Source organism: Vespula vulgaris, chromosome 1 (assembly GCF_905475345.1).
Source record: "Vespula vulgaris chromosome 1, iyVesVulg1.1, whole genome shotgun sequence".
NCBI lineage: Eukaryota > Metazoa > Arthropoda > Insecta > Hymenoptera > Vespidae > Vespula > Vespula vulgaris.
The window spans coordinates 210,945-232,126 of NC_066586.1; the positions used below are offsets into that span (position 1 = coordinate 210,945).

Consider the following 21,182-nt stretch of genomic DNA (forward strand, 5'->3'; position numbering starts at 1 on the left):
CAGCGACTTTTTCGCTTTCTTCCCGTCGATAAGAGTTTCCTTCGAAACGCGCGTGTACGAGAAATATTATAGTCGCGCTCGAGGCTCCGAGACAGGAAAGAGTTCTCGTTTAAGCGTTACGTTAGAACGATAATGCGCCGTCCGGTTTGCGGACCTTCCGCTCGGTCGTTATCGTGCTTCCAATGGCAACCGGAAGAACTTGCCTCGTATAATAAAGTGCAAACGACTAGAAATTCGAGCAAAGAGATTCTTTTTGATAACGGTAGGCCAAAGTCTTTGCCTCTTTCGATCCGACGAAGCTCTTTTCAAGAAAACGTTCTCTTTACCTTCCATCCTTTTACACGTAGCTTTCCTGAGAACGTTTCCTCGCGCGACATCTTTAAGGCCGATATTTTCGCTTCTTTAGAAACGGAGGAACGTTTCTAAAACTCGATGTTTCCGGCTTTCTTGGTTAACGTTCTCAGCCACGCCAACTTGTTGCCTCGTAAACGTCGGAGCGAAGGAGACGTTGCGCTCGAATTTCTCGGTTAAAGGGATAAGCCTCGATCCGACGAGACCAAGGAGATCCTTCTTGGTTGGCAACTTCGATGAGACTCGATGAGGCTGATAGATCGGCGTGCGGGCTTAGGAGATCGCGTCGTAATGGTAAGGAGGGTGGTACGGAGCCTGTGACGGACCTCTCGGTGGTATTTTCACTTAAGTTAACACGACCCCCTGCGAGGATGTACTCTTTGCAGGCCGTCGACGACACTTCCGTCTAATAAAAGCCTAATAACGATCGATAGAAACGCCTAGCCTCCTTTCGTGCTTGACCAAGTCGAAGGATCGCACGAGGAAAAGCGAAGCGGTAAGTGTGGTTAAAACGAATCGACGGATGTATGGTTTGCGAACTCCACGGAGGAAGAAACGATTCGATACTGAGAGAAAAACCGGATTTGCTTTGCTCTAAACGCGAACGAGCTAGCCGTGATAAACGAATGGTGGTAAGCGAGGACCTTGCGGCGAAGGTGATATCGCTCGTTGTCGCTACGTACTCGACGTTTGGTCTTCGTCGTCATCGTCATCGTTATCATCGTCGACGTCGTCGTCGTCGTCGTCGTCGTCGTCGTCGTCGTCGTCGTCGTCGTCGCCGCTCGCAAGCTCGCAATCGTCATACGGGTTTCCGATTACGCACGATACGGACGACAGGTTTGTTCCACATAGATTATGTTTCCACGAGGTCTTTTTATCGCCAGACCGAAGAAAAATGTAGGAAGAACAGTCGTTTGAACGCAAAAGAGACCAAGAGAACGCGATTCAACGAAAGAATTTTTGGAGAAGAAATTGCAGTTGAATTCACGAGTACGTCGGTACATCAATTTGGGAAAATACGTTAGCTCGGTCGACTATTTTTCTTTGCGGAGTACATTTTTCGTATTGTCTCAAGCACGAAGAGAAAAAAAATGATGTATCATCGAGAACGAACGTAGATCATTTTCCCGAAAGAATCTGAAAAGAGAGAAGAGGTCGACGAACGAGCAGTCCGAGAATTCGAATAAAATGCAAAGCGAGACACGGTCGAGCATACGAACGGCCGTTTTTGCGCGAATAATAAAAATACGGTGGAAAGAATGGGAATGCGTGTTACTCGGGAACGCGCAAAGATCCAAGCTGATGCAATAGAGCAAAAAGTCAACGAAAATAACAAAATAACATAGTAAAAGCCTATCGTATATTTGTCAATGAATCATTCAATGAAATCCCATATCGCAGCTACGAAGGGGAAATACCGAAGGTAAGCGATAGAAGGAGCGATAGGGTTTATAAATCTCGCCGTTTTGACGTATAACGATAACACCGTACGCTCTTTTTTAACAATTTTATTTAACGTTAAGCCGGTAATGGGGATTTTTGTTGATCGTTATAGGTCTCGCGACGACGATCGTAACGAATGGGTTATCGCTTATCTCAAGGGGGGAGGGGAGGTTGATTAAACGATCGACCACCGAAAACCGATATAAAAGCTATAATTATAATAGGGGAGGAGGAGGAGGAGGAGGAATATTAGAGAATTCGATACGTTCATTTCGAAATCGTGTATTTCAGGGCGATGCGGCGGATCGTTGGAAAAAGTTTCCGGTTATTGTAATTATTCCAGAAAATTGCCTTCCCAGTAAAATCTCCCAATGCAGCGAACAAACAAACCGAATTCGTGGCTGTCTGCGTTATCCTCTTTCTCTCTGGCTCGCGACACGGCTTAAGCTTAATCCAGTTCGCCCCTTCCGGCTCCTGCCCCCGAATTCGCTCATTTACATTTTCTCTCGTACACAATAGCGTTCCTCAAACGTACGATCGTCTATCGTGGCAACCAAAAGTGCAGCAGGTGCGTACTCGGGAAACCACGATTGGGCGACACGATTGGGTGACACGATTGGAAGAGGCGAATTGGGCGACACGTTTGCGTTAATGGAAGTTTCGTGTAAGCCAACGTTAATCCACAGCTGCGACTTCGACGAGCGCTAGATTTTCAAGGTGACGAGTCACCGACGCGACTCGACCCTTCCTCCTCTCCGTATATCTCCCTTTTTTGCGATAAACGAACACGACTTCGACCTTTTCACGCTTCGTTCGCTTTTTATTCATTCGCCGTGCGAGTAACGAAAGTCAGTCCTATGCGATAAAAGCTTCAAGGTCGCTTTTAAACGGGCAATGGGCCGTCGTGAAATCCACTTTTATAAATTTACCGAGATAAGAGAAATGGTAGTCGAGTTTGCGAAAGAAATCGTCTGAGATTAATTAAGACGGATAACATTTGAGTCCGACGCTTGCAAAGTCGACGTTCGTGCGACTGATCGATCGATAGTTGCACCGCGAACCAAGCAATTCGTCGTGACTCGTTTCGGTGAGAGGTCGACAGTCGTGGTGCGAGCTTCCATCCTTGAACGAAAAGGTACACGAACGATAAATCGTGGAGAGAGAGAGAGAGAGAGAGAGAGAGAGAGAGAGAGAGAGAGAGAGAGAGAGAGAGGATGCGCTACTCTACCAGCGAGCTACGTGACAAATCGATGGGTGTTCCCCAAAGGTAACAATTGGCAAGGCCACCTTTCTGTTCGCGAAGGACTGCCAGAGATGCGGGCTACCGGCGCGGTGACGATATCGAGCGACGAATCTCTTTCGGAAGGTCGAACACGGAGGTCGATGTACTCGTGACGTTTCGGCGAGAGCAAAAGTATTTTTCTGGGACAGGACTATCGAATACAATTAACATCAGGCAGGAGTAGACGTCTTTGGCTTTTTGCCGAAGAACGAAAAAGACTTTTGTTCGATTCCTTTTAAAATAACTCGATAATTGTTCGCGTATCATCGGCGTAAAGTTACTTTGACGAGTAACTCGAGCGTTAAACTCGGCGCCTCTTAAACGGCAATCTTCACGGGGAAAGTATTTATAGGGAAAAGTTTGTCGAAGGTCGGAGGTACGCGATCGCATAGGGTGAAATAAATACTCACGTTCAATTGTATGATGATTTTGTTGTAGGCCCAGTGCCAACGTTGCCGCGGTGTCATCTTTATCTCCGGTCGTTCCTTGAGTTGCGTTGGGACGGGCACGGCACCGACCATCTCCAAGAGTTCCTCGTCGGGCGGTGGTTCCGGTGGACTTCGCGGCGGTGTATCCATTTGCACGCTCTCCTCCAACGACGCTTGCTTCGTTATACTCCCTAGAATAGGATGAGCCTTCTATAGGCATCTTTCTCGTACCCCGATAGATCGTATGCGGACGGGAATAATCTATTCTAGGATACCAACCGCGTGGACTGTCGGTGTGCGACAACGGTGGAGACGTCTTGTACGCATCGAGCAGCGAGTTCTCTCGAGAGCTACGAATCATCGCTTCCTCTCCGCGTTCGTACCTACGATTCAAATTCGCAACGATTAACGGCGGACCGACAGTCGGGCCAAAGGACGAACGAACGAACGCACGATATTTACCTGTCGAGAGTTTCGTCCCTCATTTTGTACTCCCCGTTGACCTGATTGCTCAACGTAATCTCGCTCTCGTCAATCGTTTCCTGATCCTTGAAGTAACCTCTCTGATAACCCTCGGCTCTTGATATTGGCTCGGGAGCGGTGAAATTTTGCGCGTAACCGGTCCCTCTGCTCTGATACGAATCGGTCCTTGTCAGAGGCGGTTTGAAGGCTTCCTGCGTGGCGGAAGAGACGGATTCCTTTCTGATAGACTGAGCGTAAGATCCTCTTCTACTGTAGGACTCTTCGGGGAAATGATCGGAGGCGTAAGAGTCGCCTCTCGTGAGTTTGGGTTTCTGGGAATGCGTACTCGAGTGTTGACTGAGCTGACTCTGATGGGACAGTTGAGAATCCTTTCTCTGGGGCTCCGTTGGAATGATTTCGGGATACTCCTCGTCCTCGATCGCTTCTTCCTGATACGATTCCGTTCGAGCCAATCGTTTGCCATTTATCGCGGCAGAGGTAGAATGAACCGTCGCTGTAACCGTGATGATGCTGCTACTGCCGACGTGATTATCCATACTCGCGACGTGATTTACCATGCTCGTAAGTGGCTGCGTCGTACTCTGGGGCGAATCGACCAGAGTGGTCGCGGCAGGACTAGAGTCACCCGCGGTCGAGTACTCGCTGTAAGCTTTCCTAGGTTGACTACTCTCGACCGAACTCACGGCCGTTTCGAAGGAATCCTTTAATTCGTCGTCCCTCGATTCCAGCGAGTCCGTGTTTTGTTGCAAAAGCGGACTGGGCTCGCGCTTACCGAGCTTCTTCCTCCTAGACGCACCTATCTGCGAAACCTGCTCGTTTTCCTGATTGTACAAATATTCCGACTCGCTAGACGGATAACCGTTGGTTTTTGTCTGACCCTTCGGCGTGGTAACGGATACTTCCGGCACTTCGCTCTGTCTCCTTTCCGCGACAGCGGCCGAACTTTCTTTATAACGTTCCTCGTAAGAGTCGTGATAAGATCCCTGATAGGATTCTTGATAGGATTCTGGATAAGCAGATTCGTCGTATTGCTCCTCCTGATAATTTTCATATTGATTTTGATAATCGTTTTGATACGTCGTCGGTACGGTCTCCTCTTTGGTATAAGGAACGTCGTAATTCGTATAATCGTCTTGCTGTTGCTTAATATAAGCATCCTGATAATTATCTTGAGTCGTAACAGGCACTTCATTGTACGTATTATCTTGATAGGTGTTTTGATAATCGGTAGACGTACTGATATTGTACTCGGAATCGTATTGCTGATATTGATTGTAAGCGTTCGACACGTTATTCTGGTCGTAGACGCTCGACGGAACGTAATCGTCGTACTGTTTCTGATAGGTTTCCTCCTGATTATAGGTCTCTTGATATTGGACGTTGTTCCGATCATAATTCTCGACTTGATAATTATTGTCGATTATCATGTCCTGGCCCTTGTCGTACTGATCGTTCGAGATATTCGTATACTGATCGTTAGGTAAAACGGTGTATTGGTCGTTCGCTTGGCTCGCGTTAGGATAAGTCGTTTCCTCGTACGTTTTCTGATAAATATCTACGTTCTTGTCTTGCACGTACGATTGCCGATACTCGTCCTTGTACGAGTTTTGCACGTAGGATCGATCGTAGGCGTCTTGCGTCTGCGAATCTTGCTGATACGCGTACGGATCGTCGAGCTGGCCCCCGTAAGTGCTGGCGTATTGATTGTCCTGGCTCATGTCGGTATACCGATTCTTGCCAGAAATGTGCGCCTGATCGAGAGAATCCTGGTGCGTAGCGTACAGGTTCGCGGGGTGAGAGTTGTCTTGCGGCAAATTGTCCTGACTGCGATAAGCGTAATTATAGTCCTCGTTGTAGTCAGACTTGTAGTAGCTCTCCTCGGAGGGCGTTCTAGTCTTTGGCAGTTGTCTGCTCGGCGTAGCAGGTAGAGAGGCGAGTTTACGGCCAACGACGACGTTGCTCGGTTTGGTCGGTGTCGGAGGTAGCTTCTTGCCGGTTCCTTCCTGGCGAGACATTGGACGTTGCTGCGGCTGCAGCGCTTTTCTACGACGATCGTGACCGCTGTCGCAAAGGGAAGAAGAAGAAGAAGAAGAAGAAGGAGTTAAAGCACCTGGACGACGTTAGCGCGAAGCAACGCTAGCCCCTTAGCCTCCCCCGCAAGTACCTGTAATCCAGTTCCTCCGAGTCGTAGCTACGTTGCCTGATGACCGTCGGCCTGTAATCGGGTCGATGAATACCGATACTCGACGCAGGCCTTTGCGGAAGCGTTTTCCTATTCCGTTTGTTCTCGTAGTAAGTGCTCGTGCCCGAATACCACTTCCCTCCGCTGTCCCACTGTCTGTCCTCGTCGTCCTGACCATACCTGAAACGACGAGGAACGTATAAGAAGAGGAAAAGAACTGAGAATTTATTTATCGCGGGATAACGACAACGACTCACCTTTCATCTTGATACACGTATCCCGTTATAGTGTCGTAGTACTCGTTATACCTGATGTCCGTTTGACATTCCGGATAAGTGGCGTTCATCTTGCTCGTTCTACCGTCGCTGCTGTAGCCATCGGTGAAGTACGAATGCTCGTCGTAGAGGGTCATCTGTCTTTCCAAGGACGGCCGTCTCTGAGGACCTGCGTAGGTCAGAGTAATACGATTTTACCGAAAGAGTCATTGCTTCGTTCTTCGTTCTTCGACGATTCGATTCGATTCGATTCGATTCGCGCCGTTTACCTCTTCTTCGCGACGTGGTCGTCGTCGAACTTGGATAGTACTCGGTGTCGCTGTAGATCCTCGTGTCGTCGAGCCGCGTACCGTGATAGTCGTAGCCCTCGCTGTACCAACCATCTTGACTGAAATTACGTATCGACACTTGAAATTCCGAAGTTTTCGTAGAGGGGATAGACTCGCGAATACGAACGATAGGTAAGTAAATCGTGATGGATGGATGTCGAAAAGGACGTGGCGTAATCTAGGCGCGCTTCCGCGATACGTGCATGCAAATTTCTTCGGTCCGGCATTTACTTTCGGTTTTTTTTTTTTTTTAATTCTTTTTACGTAGAAGAAAACGTTGTGGTGCGCCGAGCCATACGACAAAAGCAAAATAAACGATCGCAGGTGCGGACTAATCGAGTCTACGAGGCACGCTTGGTATATGAGTCGTGGTAATGAGTCGTGGTGAGAAACGAGGTGAGTGTTATTCGACGCGAGCCCGTTCGATTTCGACTCTTAGACGACGACGACGACGACGACGACGACGATGGTGTGTGACAGACTGCATGACTCCGAGGGATCTCTAATACTCTCACGAGTCTTTTTCAGACTATACGTTTCGTACCTGTCCTCGTAATCCCATGTGTGCTTCCGTCGTCTGAATCAGGAAAAGAAATAATAGACGATATTTTTTTAAACACGCACATATGTATATTCTTAACTCCAAATCTGTAGTGTAGCATAAAGAAAGCGTAGAGATCGATCGATATTCCGATCCATAACGTATTCTGCGAATTTTCGTTCGTTACTTTCCACGATAAATTTATACGCTTAAATACCTGTATTCTTTGTAATGTCTCGGTCTACTATTATAGAAGAGTGGCTCGGAACATTCCGAAGAATGCTGTACGGAGTATCGCTGAGGCAGACATTCCTCGGGATACGGCTCGTCGTATCTCGGACTATGACTTTGACTGCCATAACCACCGCCGTAACTACCGCCGCTGGCTAATCGTCCACCGACCGTCGTTGGAATCTGCCAAGAAATATAACACTCGATTATTTATACGCACAGATCATGTAGCACGTCGTAAAGTCGGCGCAACGTCGAAAGAACCGTTGCGAACGATTTAAAGGACCGAGGCTGGTTTTACCGACTTCTAAGTCGTATGGGATCAATCGGATCGATGGCTACCTGATGATCGTCCCTCTCGTAACTGTTTTCCCTGGAGGTTTCGAGAGACCTCTGAGGAGTAGCCAATTGATTCGCCGCGCTACGGAACTGCGAGGCCGAGCTGTTCGCCCCTTGTCCTCCAACTGGATAATTCAGGTCCGACGTGTAGTCGGAATCCTCCGAATAACCGGCTGAAAGCGAAACAAACGTGATTCAACGGATTCGAGCCGATCGAATCGACGTTCTCGTGTACCTTCGAACGCTCAACGAGACGCGCGTGCTCGATAAAGGTGTCACCCTGTCGCTAGGACCGTTACCTCTTTTCGTGTCTCGCGTATCGCCGCTTTAAAAGAGCTTGCGTACTGCCCTTTCGTTAGAGTCGTTAAAGCGAGCGCGCGTTCGCCCGTAAAGTACCGCGAATCCCTTCCCTCGGATACTCGGATCGAATCGTGGCAAGAACAGCGAGAACAAACGGCGCGTTGTACGCGAAGAGCGACGCTAATTGCTCGTTGTTGAGAAAACGCGGATTGGACGTCGAGGTTGGCCGTCGGGTTGATGCCCATTAGCGTCGTAAAAATATGAGGCTATTGGATTTTCGTTAAATCAATAATTAGAACAAACTCCATCGTAATTTCGTGCTCCCCTTGCTTCCTAAACGAATCACGAGTGTAATTAGAACTTTGTCGGTGATGCAGTTGGCCGCAATAATTTTGCAACTTTCCGCAAGCGAAATTGGTCGATATTGAACGAGTCCGAAGAGAAGCGAAGCCGTGCACGGGAAGTAGATACGCATAAGCGAAGATTCGCAAAGGAACGGGAGTCCGTTTCTTTCGTCTCTCGGCGTAGCGCTCGGCTTCGATGACCGAAGGATGCGAGCGAACGACCGGACGCGAATACGTACGCACCACTTACTCGCGTACGTACGACGATCGCGTCGCGTTCAAGAAAGGCGCCAAGGAAAGCGTTGGCTGACGAACGGATAAATGGAAGAAACGTTAATCGGAACGGTAATGATCGAGACGAACGCTTCGCTCCTCTACCATCGGCTTTCTTCTCTTTTAACGGAAAGAACGCAGGACGCATCGACTGGTAAGTTACCGACGACTCCGAACGCGTCCCATGGTCGATAACTCGCTTCCATACTCGTTTACGACGGCCGTCGTATCGAGACTGGTCGAGAGCCAACACTGACTGCTGATAACGCACGTTATTGCGAAATGACGAATCGTTCGACAACGGCGAATTGATTTTTCGCGTTGGAAGTGCGTCGACGTTAAACTTTAACGAGCCGTTCCCAGGCGGCGCGGGTTTTTCGGTTCTAAAAGTAAACTTGGAAAACGCGAGCCAACGACGACGATCGAGCGAGACTTCGAGACGACCCGGGCGAAAAAATCAAAGGATCGCGCTCCGGACGCGAAAGCGTTAAGTACGAGCCAATCGGTCGAGAAGAAAAAGGAACAAAGGGAAGAAGAAGAAGAAGAAGAAGAAGAAGAAGAAGAAGAAGAAGAAGAAGAAGAAGAGAGAAGCGATTGATCGGGGCCAAGTCTTTCGTCGCAGAGAGCGATCGAATGGAATAGCAGTAGCTTAAAATGTAAACTTTGGATGGGAAATGGCGGGGAATACTTACAGTGGCCTATATTGTACAATATCTGTCGGCGCGCCTGTTCGGCCCGTGCTTCCTGGTCCATCATGTTGTTCAGCATCTCCAGTTTCCTCTGCAGATCGGCCGCTTCCGTGTTCTCCGGGTCTTTCGAAAAGATAGAGATCGGTTGGGGATACGTTTAATCGCGCGAGCCTCGATATCTAATTTCTTTAATCCGCACCGTCTTACGCATCGCGTACGACATACGTCCTCTATATAAGTACACATATGTATATAACGTACAACGAGAGGAAAAAAGTAAAGAAATCGATATTCACTACGCCTCTACCATAATCCGTATCTACTCTTCTAGATAATGAGCTAGCGATAGGAGGACCGTCGATCGATCCCCTTCTCGTCGCTCATTCTCCGTTTTGTTTTCTCTTCGATCGATTTTTTCTTTCGTTATTAATTCATAGCAATTCGCGAGAGGTATCGCGATCGAAACTGGTCGTACAGATTGATCGAGATTACGACGATCTCGACGTCGAACTCGTGCGACGAAGTTGTTTCAAAATTCGAGATCAAAGAAAAGGGCAGACGCTCGTTCGAATCTCGTCTCTCGAGTTCGGACCTCGTTAACGCGACTCGTCGATTCGTGGAAATGGCACACACGTGACATACGTGTGTGCGACGACGGAAGAGAAAATGTCTATAGGATACGAGCAGAGCTCTAACGGCGTAGCTACGCGCTTCGGTCACGCGAAAGTTGCATTTGCCATTTCGACGTCGGTACTTTGATATAATTTGCGAGAGAAGCCACGGAATGGTGGACTGAAAACTTTTCAACCTGGCACATATATCGCGTATCGTAGTCGCGTATTGCGAGCAAAGCGTTCGGTTTGCCCTTCTCGTTTGCGAAACGATAAAGACATGTACTTTTAAAAGGAAGAGATAAACGAAATATCGAAACGTCCGCGCCGGAGAAACCGGAAAGTAATATCTCATTCCGCGGGCCGATCTAAAAAGCCAGATCGGAAAGAAGGAAAAGAACTCGGAGCGTTTTCGTCGTTCGACCCTGACCCACATATTTTGCATTCCGGCCCGAAGCGACTACTCCTTCCCGCGAATACACGTACCGTCGTCGTCTTTTCGTCTCGTTGTTCTCCCTGTGCGATTGCCCGTTTCTCTCTTCCCCTCTCTTCTTCTCCGTTACTCCCACGTACACGCTCGTATGCAATGAGGCAGAGAGGGAGAGAGAAAGTGCTTGTCCGCTGCCGGTGGTTGCTTCTAACTTTGGTTCGGATGCAATTAAAATAAGGAACTCCCTGCGGTCGTGCCTAAAAAGGGTCAAGCCCCCGGAGGAGAGAGCGAGTCGACGTCGACGTCGACGTCTCCGTCTTCTTCTTCGTCGTCTTTCTCGATGTCGACGTCGTGACCGTCGTCTCGGAAGCGGAAAGACCGAGTAGTTCTTTTCTTTGAGCTTTCCCCCACTTTCCAGAGAGCCGACGAGAGTTTCAACCCTCCCACGACTCCGATGACCTCTCCAAAGCTCTCTCCGTCTCTCTCTCTCTCTCTCCCCCGTTTCTCCTCCGTTCGAGAATAGTGACGTCTCTTTAAGGAGATAGGGAAACCTGCCGGCTGCACTCGAAGCGTCACGCACGCGCACGCTCCCTCGCTCTCACCCCTTCGACTCTTCTATTGTACACGACTCGGGGGAAAGAATATCGGTTGGTGCTTTTTCGCGCGAGCCCCTCTTTTTATTTTTTTCAGATTATTTTCTGAGCACTAACCTCGTTGGTCTTTCGACGCTCTCCGTTGCCATTCGACGATCGTTCGACCGATATAAATGCGATATATAAACGTTGCTCGCGTCGATAATGTAACATCTGCTCGTCGATATATTGAAAAACGTCGTTGCTAGTAACTGCGAGCTTGAGTGGAAGCCCGCTAGAACTCCAGTAGCGGCTCTTTTTTCGAACGTAGCCCGAGCGACCGAGCGTGAGAGAGAGAGAGAGAGAGAGAGAGAGAGACCGTCTCTTTCTACGAGAGACGACGAGATTCCTCCGTCCAAGTTTCCTGCGGTTTTCCCCTTTTTCTTTGTCTCTTTGCCGTTATCCAGCCCGGGGCGAATTTTATCCGAGGTTCAATTTTTGCGATCCGCGAATGACACAACGAGACGCGTCTTTCTGAGCGAGTGTCGTCATTTATTTCTTCGGTTTTTCGGACAGACTCTTTCTACTTCTTCGTGCTGCCCGAACCGAAACGGATGCTAAAAATAAGAAAATTCTTGCATCTCTTTTTTCTCCCTTTCGCAAAAAAAAAGCGATCAATTTTATCGGAAACGACCAACGACGAAAAGGAAACGTTTATCTCGAGAAACGTCGACGCGGAGACTTTTGATTCTCCCGCGAGTCGATCCTGTTACAAGAACGTTCCGTTTCGCGTAAGAATTTTTCTCTCTTTCGACGCGGCCTCGTCGGACGAGGAACCGAGAGATTCTCGCGGGAGATTGGTCAAGGAACGAAATAAATTTCTGACAACGGAGAACGCTGTACCACCTTCTTCGTGTAGTCGTTCTCGTGGAATTATACATCCGCTTATTTCGATGAGAGAAATGATTGAATCAAAGCGATATACTATATATTTTATAGTACACGTACGTCGTTTACACGCGTGGGCGATTAACTGGTTTCGTCTGTTTGATCGTTGCTCCTCCCTCTCCCCCTCCCTCTCTCTCTTTCTGCTCTTCGAAGAACGAAGATCTTGGTATTTTGAAAAAGCTCGAGGAGCCTTTATCGTTCCTCTTTATCGAAACCTGACACCGATCTCGAACAAACGTTTTTCCTGCAATGAGATTAACCGGCCTCCGAAAAGGTTCGATCAACGTGTACGACCATTCGCTAGATTTCGCTTTAATCGTTCGATCGTTAACTTTACTGTTTCTCCAATGTCTTCTTGGTGCGTAAGATAAATACACAAGTGAACGGACAAATAAAAAAGAAAATACAAATAGAAATACACACTCCACAATGCGTTCCGCATGCTTGAAAAGTGAAACGAACGATCTAACTAACGTAAGTACTATCCCCGTTCGTTCGCCGACAAAGGAAAGAAAATCGTCGACGTTCGTCGACGTCGGTGCGATCCATTCGAGCAAACGATATTCGCGAAAGACATTTTTTTACCGCGACGATTCGACGGATCACACATCATTGACGCTACTATCGGTCTTTGACGACGGGATCCGATTGAAAAGCAAAGTCGTATACGAAAGAAAAGAAGACGAGAAGGAGAAGAGGCTGATAGAAGGGCGGTAGTGGTGGGGCTGACGGGGGTGGGGGTGGGGGTAAGGGGGACGACTACGGACGATTGGACAGTTAAATTACAGTGTCGCAGCCATAGCTCGGTTGTATGTATATCCGCAGGTACCCTCTCGCATCATTGCAACGCGATATCATTGTCATTAGTCTCGGAACAAAGAAAAACAAAAAATCGCTCGTTTAATCGCGGCGAAAAAGCCCATCCCCTCTTGTGCTATCGCCGCGCCACTGCGTGCACGTGCGATGATGTGCTGCGAAAGTGAATACGTGCTCTTTGAAAAGGAAAGATATGCTTGAAGAGAGATAGAAAAATAGAAGAGAGAGGAGACAGTGGGCGAGGACGGAACGAAAGAAGCTCCAAGAATTTCGTCCTCGATCGTAACGAATTACTATCGGCCAATCGAACGAGTAGGAGAGTAGCGATGAAGGTTGTCGTTAACGAGGAAACGGAGATGAACGACGTCTTTGGACATTCGACAAGAAGGGTGGAAGACAGCGAGTTCGTCGCGTAAACTCGGAGAAAAAGCAACGCGTACGCGTATCTTCGCGCGCGATAAAAGAGATACCGGATAACGCGGTTCTCCGCGCGACGAGAAAAATCCTCGATAAGCGGCGCTTTGTCACCGCTTCCAACGTTTCTTTCATTTTACCTCGATACTCTTAGCAAACCTGATCGTCGGCGCATCGACGCTTCCTCTCCGTCTCTTTTATGGACGAAACGCGACGAAAGTCTCTCGACGAAGCTTACGCGCTTGCTTACGGTCGAGCACGTCGAAAGGTCAAACGTCTCACCTTCCAGGATCGATTTACAAACGATCGACGCGTTCTTTTTTTCCTCTAAATATATCAAACTAAAGATAACGAAAAGCGGAATTCCTAGAAGAGGTGCCGTGCTCTCGTGACGATACAAAACCTTCTTGTTTTTCTCTTTCCTCTGTGTACGTGTGTGTATTTGTGTATGTTTCTTTCGCGTATTACGTCGACGATCGATCGATTCGACGAAAGGAGAAGACGTACGAGGAGAATATCGTTTTAATCGTGGTAAATACATCGCGAAGGACCGAAAGGAATTTCCTTGGCGCGACTTTACGCTTCACGTCGGCTCATACCGTCGCGAAACACGCACGAGTCGACCCGCAAGAGATCGAACGATTAACTCAACGGAGAGAAGGAGAAAAGCGAAAGAAAGAGACGAAAAGCTTGGAACAAAGGACTCGAGTCGATTAAGTTCAAAGCCATTTTCTTAATTACCGTGGAACGACAAATCTCGGGCCTATTATCTAAAAGTAATCTTTCGTCGAACCGAGATCGATCGTCGTCGTTCACGTCGAGCTTTCCTATTGCATCGTCTCGAATACACGCGCAAAGAGAAAGAAGTGATAAAAGAAAGAGAAACGAAAACCGACATGTAAAGACTATGGTGCAGTGGCTGACGAGCAAGAAGAGGGTTATTATCGCTAATTACGTACAAACGACGCGGATACTCTCGTGGATCGTGAAAGCGCGTCTCGTTTCGATCGTTTCGTTAAATTTCCTTTGCGTTGGCATGTCTTGGGCAAGAGCGAAATAACGTGATACGCAAATTCACGAAGAACGAAGCATCCGCTCAACGACGAAAGAAAAACGTGAGGTGCGAAGTGGCGCGCGGCGTTCCCGCGTTCGACGGGAATCCCAAAAACCAAAAATCGGGAGGAGATCCTATTGATCAAGGTCAATGCGGATTTTGACGAGGGTACCTGAGCCACACATGGGCCGAGCTGCTCGCAACTGCATTGCCGTTTCGCTCGTTAGCAGGGCTTTCCATCCGGTTCGTCGATCGCTCTTTCCTGATTGGTCAGACACTGATCAGACGGTACGATCGAACGTTTCTTATCCGTTTAACGATCGTGTTTTTTTTTTCTTTTCTTTCTTTTCTTTTCTTTTCTGCGTTTACGTGCGCGTCCGTAAATGTACTACGAGTATATGTGTGTTTTCGCGCCGACGCGGTTGCCAAAAGTGTTTTGCGGGATTGATTTAAAGATGTTCGCCGATTCGAAAAGATTCGCAGAGAGCGGACTGCTCTGGCTCGGATTAGAGCTCGAATAAACGGTGCCGCTTCGGCAATGCGTTTTCTTTCTCGCGAATAGAGATCGGTCGATCTGGTCGCATTAACGAGACGAACGAGTCGATACGTCACGCCCTCTCCCCCTTGCCCCGTCGATAGTATCTGCAAAGTTTTCTTCTCCATCGCCTCTCTTTGCCGTACTACCTCGCACGTCCGTTTCCTCCCTTGCGTATGTACATCGGCACGAGAGATGGTCGAGTCGAGGCCCGTCGAGGCCAGTCAGTAGTTTCGTGATAAAAGACCTTATCCGAGACGAATGGAGACGAACAAGAGAGAAAGAGCTCCGTACGAATTTTCTGATTTAGCGAACGGTGATTTATGCGTAAAGCCGTCGGAGTAAGATCTTTCTTCTTGTCGCGGTGCTCGGGGATAGCCATGAAAATAAACCGTTCCCGTGTCGACGTAATGCTATGCAGTCCGATAAATCTGACTTATATTTATGAATCCATCGAGGTGTCTTCAAAAATACCGGTTCACCGTTCTACGAGCGTCATAAATCTTTTCCACGTGTACCCACGAAGATATTGATTCTTTCGGAGCACATTGCCTTCCGATGGATATAATAGGTACCGACCCAAAACGTTATTTTTATATCGCGAAAGTGATTGCGAGCGTAAAAGATACATTATGCGTCGGACGAGTGTCAAGGTCTTAAAACATAATTTAAGAGGTATCTGTGTTCTATTTACGCGTCGCCCTAAAAAAATTCAATGAAAGATAAACCGGGAGAAGAAAGAGAGCGCTCGATGAAAATCCATTAAACGCAGGCATGTCGGCGCGGATGGAAAAACCGGAAGATACGTGGAATAAAAGTACACGCGGTTGCGAGAGAACGAGGAAGGAGGAGGAAGGGGAGGAAACGGGAGAAAGACAAAGGTGGAAAAGGAAAAAGAGAACGAGAAAGAGAACGTGTGTGGACGAGGGCGACGTCGGAAAGAAAGGGAAAGGAAGGGAATGCGAGGGGGTAGAGGGATGGGTAGAGCGATGCAGCCTGCACCTAGGTTTATTATAAACGGCCTCCTTTTTTCCCTCATTTCGCAACACGGTCAAGTGGAGCATCGCGTGATACAAAATAATTTGCACCGTTGCTTTAAAAGGAACTCGCGTAAGACTTTGCGCACGATTTAAATATAAGGGAATCGAGAAAAATCGTCCGCGATAAAGGGCAATTTTCGCGTCAACGCGTTCGGCTAATCGGTCCGTGCTTTAAACGGCTTCGTCCCATCCTGCCCCGTTCCGCGTCTTCCCGTCCCCTCCCTTCCCCCTCCCGTCGACGTAGCCCGCGATCGATGCTCCGATATTTATTCCCGTTACTGTCCAGTTTACCGCCTCCCTCCGGATTTTTTGTTCGACGTCAATCCATGACGTTATCCCAAGAAAGAAAATTTTGTCCATTTTTATCACGAAATTATCGGAAACATGCTCGATTGTAACCGAGAAGCGAGAGGGTCGATAACATATCGATCGTCGTGTCGACGACCGGCCAGTAGGTAAAAGTCGACCGCGCTTCTTGGAAAGTACAACGTTTTCGAACCGAACGTTCTTTCCCGAAGATTCCATTTAGCAAAAGGAAAAAGAACGCTCGTTCTTACCTCCGATCGATTTTGGAGAATTAACGAGTATACGTGTACGTGCGTCTGAAAACGTCGAGGAAGGCGCTAACGAAGAGTCTCGTCGTTTCGCGATTTCGTTTTCGCGTCTTCGTTCGATTTCGATCGTCGGCTAAACGTTTTTTAAAATCCTTCGTTTAAACTGGCTGCCTTTGAAGCGGTTACGCGAGAGTTATTAACGATCGATATCGGAAGGGAAAACGATGAGTTCGCACATTTCGCCAGTTATGCGCGATCGCTCATGAATAATGCATGTACAACGCGCTATAGGATACAACGCTAGAACGACGCGTCTCCCAGTCTCGAATGAACGCACGAAAAGCGTGTCGGTGGTATCATCGGATGTCTGCTTGAGAAAGAATCGCATCGTCCTTGAAAGGAAGAGGAAACCAAATTGAGAAACGAAGTGCTCTCTCTCTCTCTCTCTCTCTCTCTCTGGCTCGCTCGCGCACGCGCGCGCCTTTCGTGCGTGCTTCCAAATCGCAGAAACGCGCTATCCTCGTTTCGCCCGAATCCGGAAGCAAAACTTGGACCGAGGAAGCTTCGTCGGCTCTTCCTTTTTGCTCGTCTCTCTCCCCCCTCCTGGAAGCAGCGTTCGGTCGATTTCGACCAGTTTCCAAAGTACCAGACGTCGAAATAATTCTCGAAGCACGTAGCTACGCGGCATGCGGATGGTACATCGGCTTGGAATCTACGAACCACCGGCAGGCGTCGAGCCAAAAGCTCGACAAGTTTCTAGACGTACTCAATTAAAAGTTCGTCCCCGTGCAAGAGAAGTCGTGTTTTCTCCTCCCCCGGCTCTCGCACGATCGACTACCACGAACCCGTAACGCACGTTTCTCCCTACTTTCCTAAAAATCCTCTTCGCTTCTTTCGAACGGTACTTATCGTCTTTCACCGACGGCTATTTCTATCGTCGCTTCGATTATAAAAATCTTCGAAGCTTACCGGCAGCCAATTTCGTTCGATCCTTTCGTAATCCACGACCTTTACCTCCCAAACTCGGACGGATCCATCCTTTTTTTTCATTTTTTCAACATTTACGCTCTTTCGATTCCACTAGATCCGAGTCTGACGGTCGTGAAATTAAACGGATATACGTGTGTGTCAGCCGAGACTCTTTTTCTAACAGTAAGTCTCGCGTTGAACACTTTTGGCAACCGTATTTGGAAAGGTCGTTCGTCACGCGCGACTAATGAACTACATCGTTCGACTTTATATTTTTCACGATGATCGTTTTGTTGCGTTTGAGAGTGTACGCGCGCGGGTGTATCTCGTGATAAAGAACTAGAAAATTATGTACTGATATAAAAGCACGGTCGTATGTCCTTAGGTATAATCATCTTTTTCTATTTTTATAGAGCAATGATAAATACTCGACTCACCGAAAGGTAGCTCCAATCGACAGTCTATTAGAAGAGAGTGACCGGTCGGCTTTTTCGTGCCAACGATTTCGGCACCCCTCATTTCGAGCTCGGAATCCAAGCCGACCCACTGTCCAGAGCCCTCCTGAAAAATGAAGGTATAAAATGATATAAATCCAAGGTTCTATCGGGCGACGACTACTTGGAAAAGAAAAAAAATTGTCGTTCTAAAAAAAGCTAGAAAGCGTTGTTACGTTCGTCCAGAAAGTGAGCGAGAAGATCCTGCGATAAGATTGCTAAACTGTACCTACTGGATTAAAGTAATTCCAAGGGCGATCGGACGAAAAAAAAAGAAAAAAAAAAAGAAAGAAAAAAGAAAAGAAAACGATTCAACTTGTGCCACATTTATTTAACGCTATATTTTAATCGTGGAATATCGCGAAAGCTTTAATATTAAAGAGACTGCGGTAAATTCGTAATGCAGAGTAACGAATAACCGTACTGTTTGCCTTACGTCGACTATAATTCATCGAGTCGATCAAATATACTCGAGAACGTCTTGTTGATTCACGATACTGTTTATCTTTCGTACGTACGTGGATATCCGGATAGCTAATTTTGTTCGTACTAATTTTTCGACCATCTTTTAAACGAGTTTGCGCGGCGTACGACGAAAGAGTAAATAATTTAATGCACGTAGTAGATGGGGGGAGTCGTTGTTCCGAACGCATCGTAATTCATTCGCCAACGATCCCTCTCATTGCATTAGCATCGAGAGTCAACGCGTTTCGTGCCGGCTGTTCGCCAACTGCAATTGTTAGATAGAAGCGTGAATATATAATAATTTATACGACTTCGTCGAAAGCGTTCTTCCCATTCGGCGTATAACAGTCTGGATGCGCTGCTTCCGTGTCGCCGGTAGCGTCGAGCGATAATGGGCATAGCCATGAAAAATTCTTCTCTCGCTATTTCAACCGCTTAGAGTTTTTCCATCGGAAAGAATCGAGAGTAAAGAATAATCGGAGAGGTGCAAAAACCCGTTAGTACGTAAGTGCGCTGACTCGCGAACGACGAGCAGCGGTTAAAAAGCGATACTTTTTTATTTATAATACATATAGTAACGAACTTGCACCTTGGAACGAGCTCGGTCCTCGATATTTTTGTCCCTCGAGTAATCGTGTGCGAGGAATTTCAGAGGAATTTGCGTCAGGGTCGCAAAATTATAATTCCATGCGTGGCATAAAGTGTTAAAGATCGATGTCCTTGAAAGAACTCGAAGCGAGGAAATCGAGATCGGGTTGATCGAGGTTTTCGCTCCTTTTAAGAACCTGTTGTACCCTGTATTTCACCGTCAACGTCTGGAGAAAATATTTTCTCCGTTTTCTCGACTTACGACGGACGTAACACGCGATCGTACGTCGACGAGGGCACTCGACGTTCTAACGAATTCCTTTCAATTATTTCTGCCCCACTAATCCGATTCCATCGCGAAACTAGACTACGGCGTTCTCGTTAGAGAAACGGCGAATCGTAAAAACTGAAAACAGCCTCGTCGACGCTAAAAGCTCGAGTAAGGGTTAAGGCGCGAGTAACGATAATTAGGACGAATCAAAGGATTTTCTCTCGAAAGCGAATTTCCTTAGGGTCTAGTCGCCGTTTCGTTTCGTAACATTCTTGATAATTTCCAACGATCGATGCGACGAGAAGGAGAGAATAACGAGTCTCGAGATATACGGAGGTCGAGATTTTAAATACCTACAACCTCGTTATCGGAGATCATCCAGTTTCGTACCGAACCGCCGCGCCGCGCCAAGAAACGGATAAAGGAAAGGAGGATTATCTTTGGACCGACGGATCTTGCCTTTCCGCATTTCGCGTTTCGCACTTTGCGCATGGCAAAGATAAAGGAGAAACATCGAGAGAAAGAGAGAGAGAGAGAGAGAGAGAGAGAGAGCGCAACGTTCTTCCGTCGAGGATGCTAACGATCGAACTGCGAATTAAAGGACGTCATTCGGACGATCACAGGATCCAAATCGAGCGTACGCTACGCGCTTAGCCGTAATTGCTTCTTATCAGGATAACTTACGTTCCCTCTCCCGTTCTAATAATCGATAAATTAGCCACAATGGTTTTGGTTAGCCACGACTCGGAAATACCGCGTCTCTCGTCGATCGATCGCTTTTGCAAAGTATTTCGATCAATTTCAACTTCTTTCTACCTTACGCGCAACGATAATTAAAGACGACTCGCTGTACTCGATCGAGGATGCTCGTCGATCCGCCCGAGTTGGAATTAATTCCAGCCTATTACAACCCTAGCAGGGGTAGGTGAATTGAGTTAGTGATATAGGTGTGACGTGTGGTCGCCCCCGTCTGATTTCAATCCGTCTCCATGCAACCGAGCCCAATTATCGTTTCGATCATACAAGAGAGGAATAAGAGTCTGAACGAATCGATGGAAGAAACGAAAGGGTAGAAAGCAAGAGAGAGAGAGAGAGAAAGAAGAAGAACGTTAACCACCCTCTTGTTCGATATGCATCGTAGTAAAATAAACGAAACGAAAGCAATTTGCATTCCTATCTCGCGCATCCAAATGTGCAATTTTTCCATGAATCTTAAAGCGAAACTAATTTTCTTGCGATCGCGTCCACAATAATTCTCTTTACCAATCAACGAATTAATTTCACGTTTCTAATCTATTTTGCTGAGAAATATGTATGCGATCGATTCGAGTGCATTTCGTTTCGACGTAAAAATTCTGCCGATCGATAGGAGACACATTTTAGCGGAACAAACGCGAAACGTCGATACTACCCGACCGAGTCACGAGGCGACACGATTATTAACGTCTCTATAAATCCCACCCCTTTCTTTCTCTCGCACGCGCGTTTTGACCCCTTTTCAAGATTTTTTTCAACAACCTCCTCGTCGTCGTCGGCGTGTGCTGGCTCGGCGTTCTCGCGCCATCTCATGAAATTGAACGAGGACAAAAAGAGAGAATTACGGTGTACGCGAAAACGTGTAGAGCGAGCAAACGAGGAAGAGAGAGAGAGAGAGAGAGAGAGAGAGAGAGAGAGAGAGATGGATATTCGCGAATGAGGCAAGACGCCTCCGCAATTAAGGGTCCGACAACACAATGATTCTCCGCCATAATCTCCGCAAATAATTACAAACGTCGCGTGGGGATTTGTCACGCGAGAAGAACGAACGCTATAACTATTTCCCATTACGTACGAGAGAGAATATGACGATAGAAGGAAGGAACCGTCGTTCTCGTAAAAGCGGCTACAATTTCCTATAGCTCTCGATCGAACGAGATCTCGTGGTCGTTCAT

At 47.5% G+C, this 21,182-nt stretch overlaps 1 protein-coding gene across 1 annotated transcript in view; it reads right to left on the reverse strand.

Annotated features, from left to right (window-relative positions):
- The window catches only part of LOC127071878 (uncharacterized), a 58,291-nt gene that overhangs the window by 11,713 nt on the left and 25,396 nt on the right, over positions 1-21,182 (reverse strand). The window contains exons 5-16 of the mRNA XM_051011668.1: positions 17,871-17,994; positions 14,508-14,612; positions 9,494-9,613; positions 7,888-8,057; positions 7,532-7,728; positions 7,318-7,350; positions 6,714-6,832; positions 6,427-6,613; positions 6,152-6,349; positions 3,967-6,048; positions 3,784-3,887; positions 3,487-3,695 (exon numbers count right to left, since the gene is read on the reverse strand). Of these exons, the coding sequence (XP_050867625.1) occupies positions 3,487-3,695; positions 3,784-3,887; positions 3,967-6,048; positions 6,152-6,349; positions 6,427-6,613; positions 6,714-6,832; positions 7,318-7,350; positions 7,532-7,728; positions 7,888-8,057; positions 9,494-9,613; positions 14,508-14,612; positions 17,871-17,994 (3,648 nt within the window). The remainder of the gene's footprint in view (positions 1-3,486; positions 3,696-3,783; positions 3,888-3,966; positions 6,049-6,151; positions 6,350-6,426; positions 6,614-6,713; positions 6,833-7,317; positions 7,351-7,531; positions 7,729-7,887; positions 8,058-9,493; positions 9,614-14,507; positions 14,613-17,870; positions 17,995-21,182) is intronic.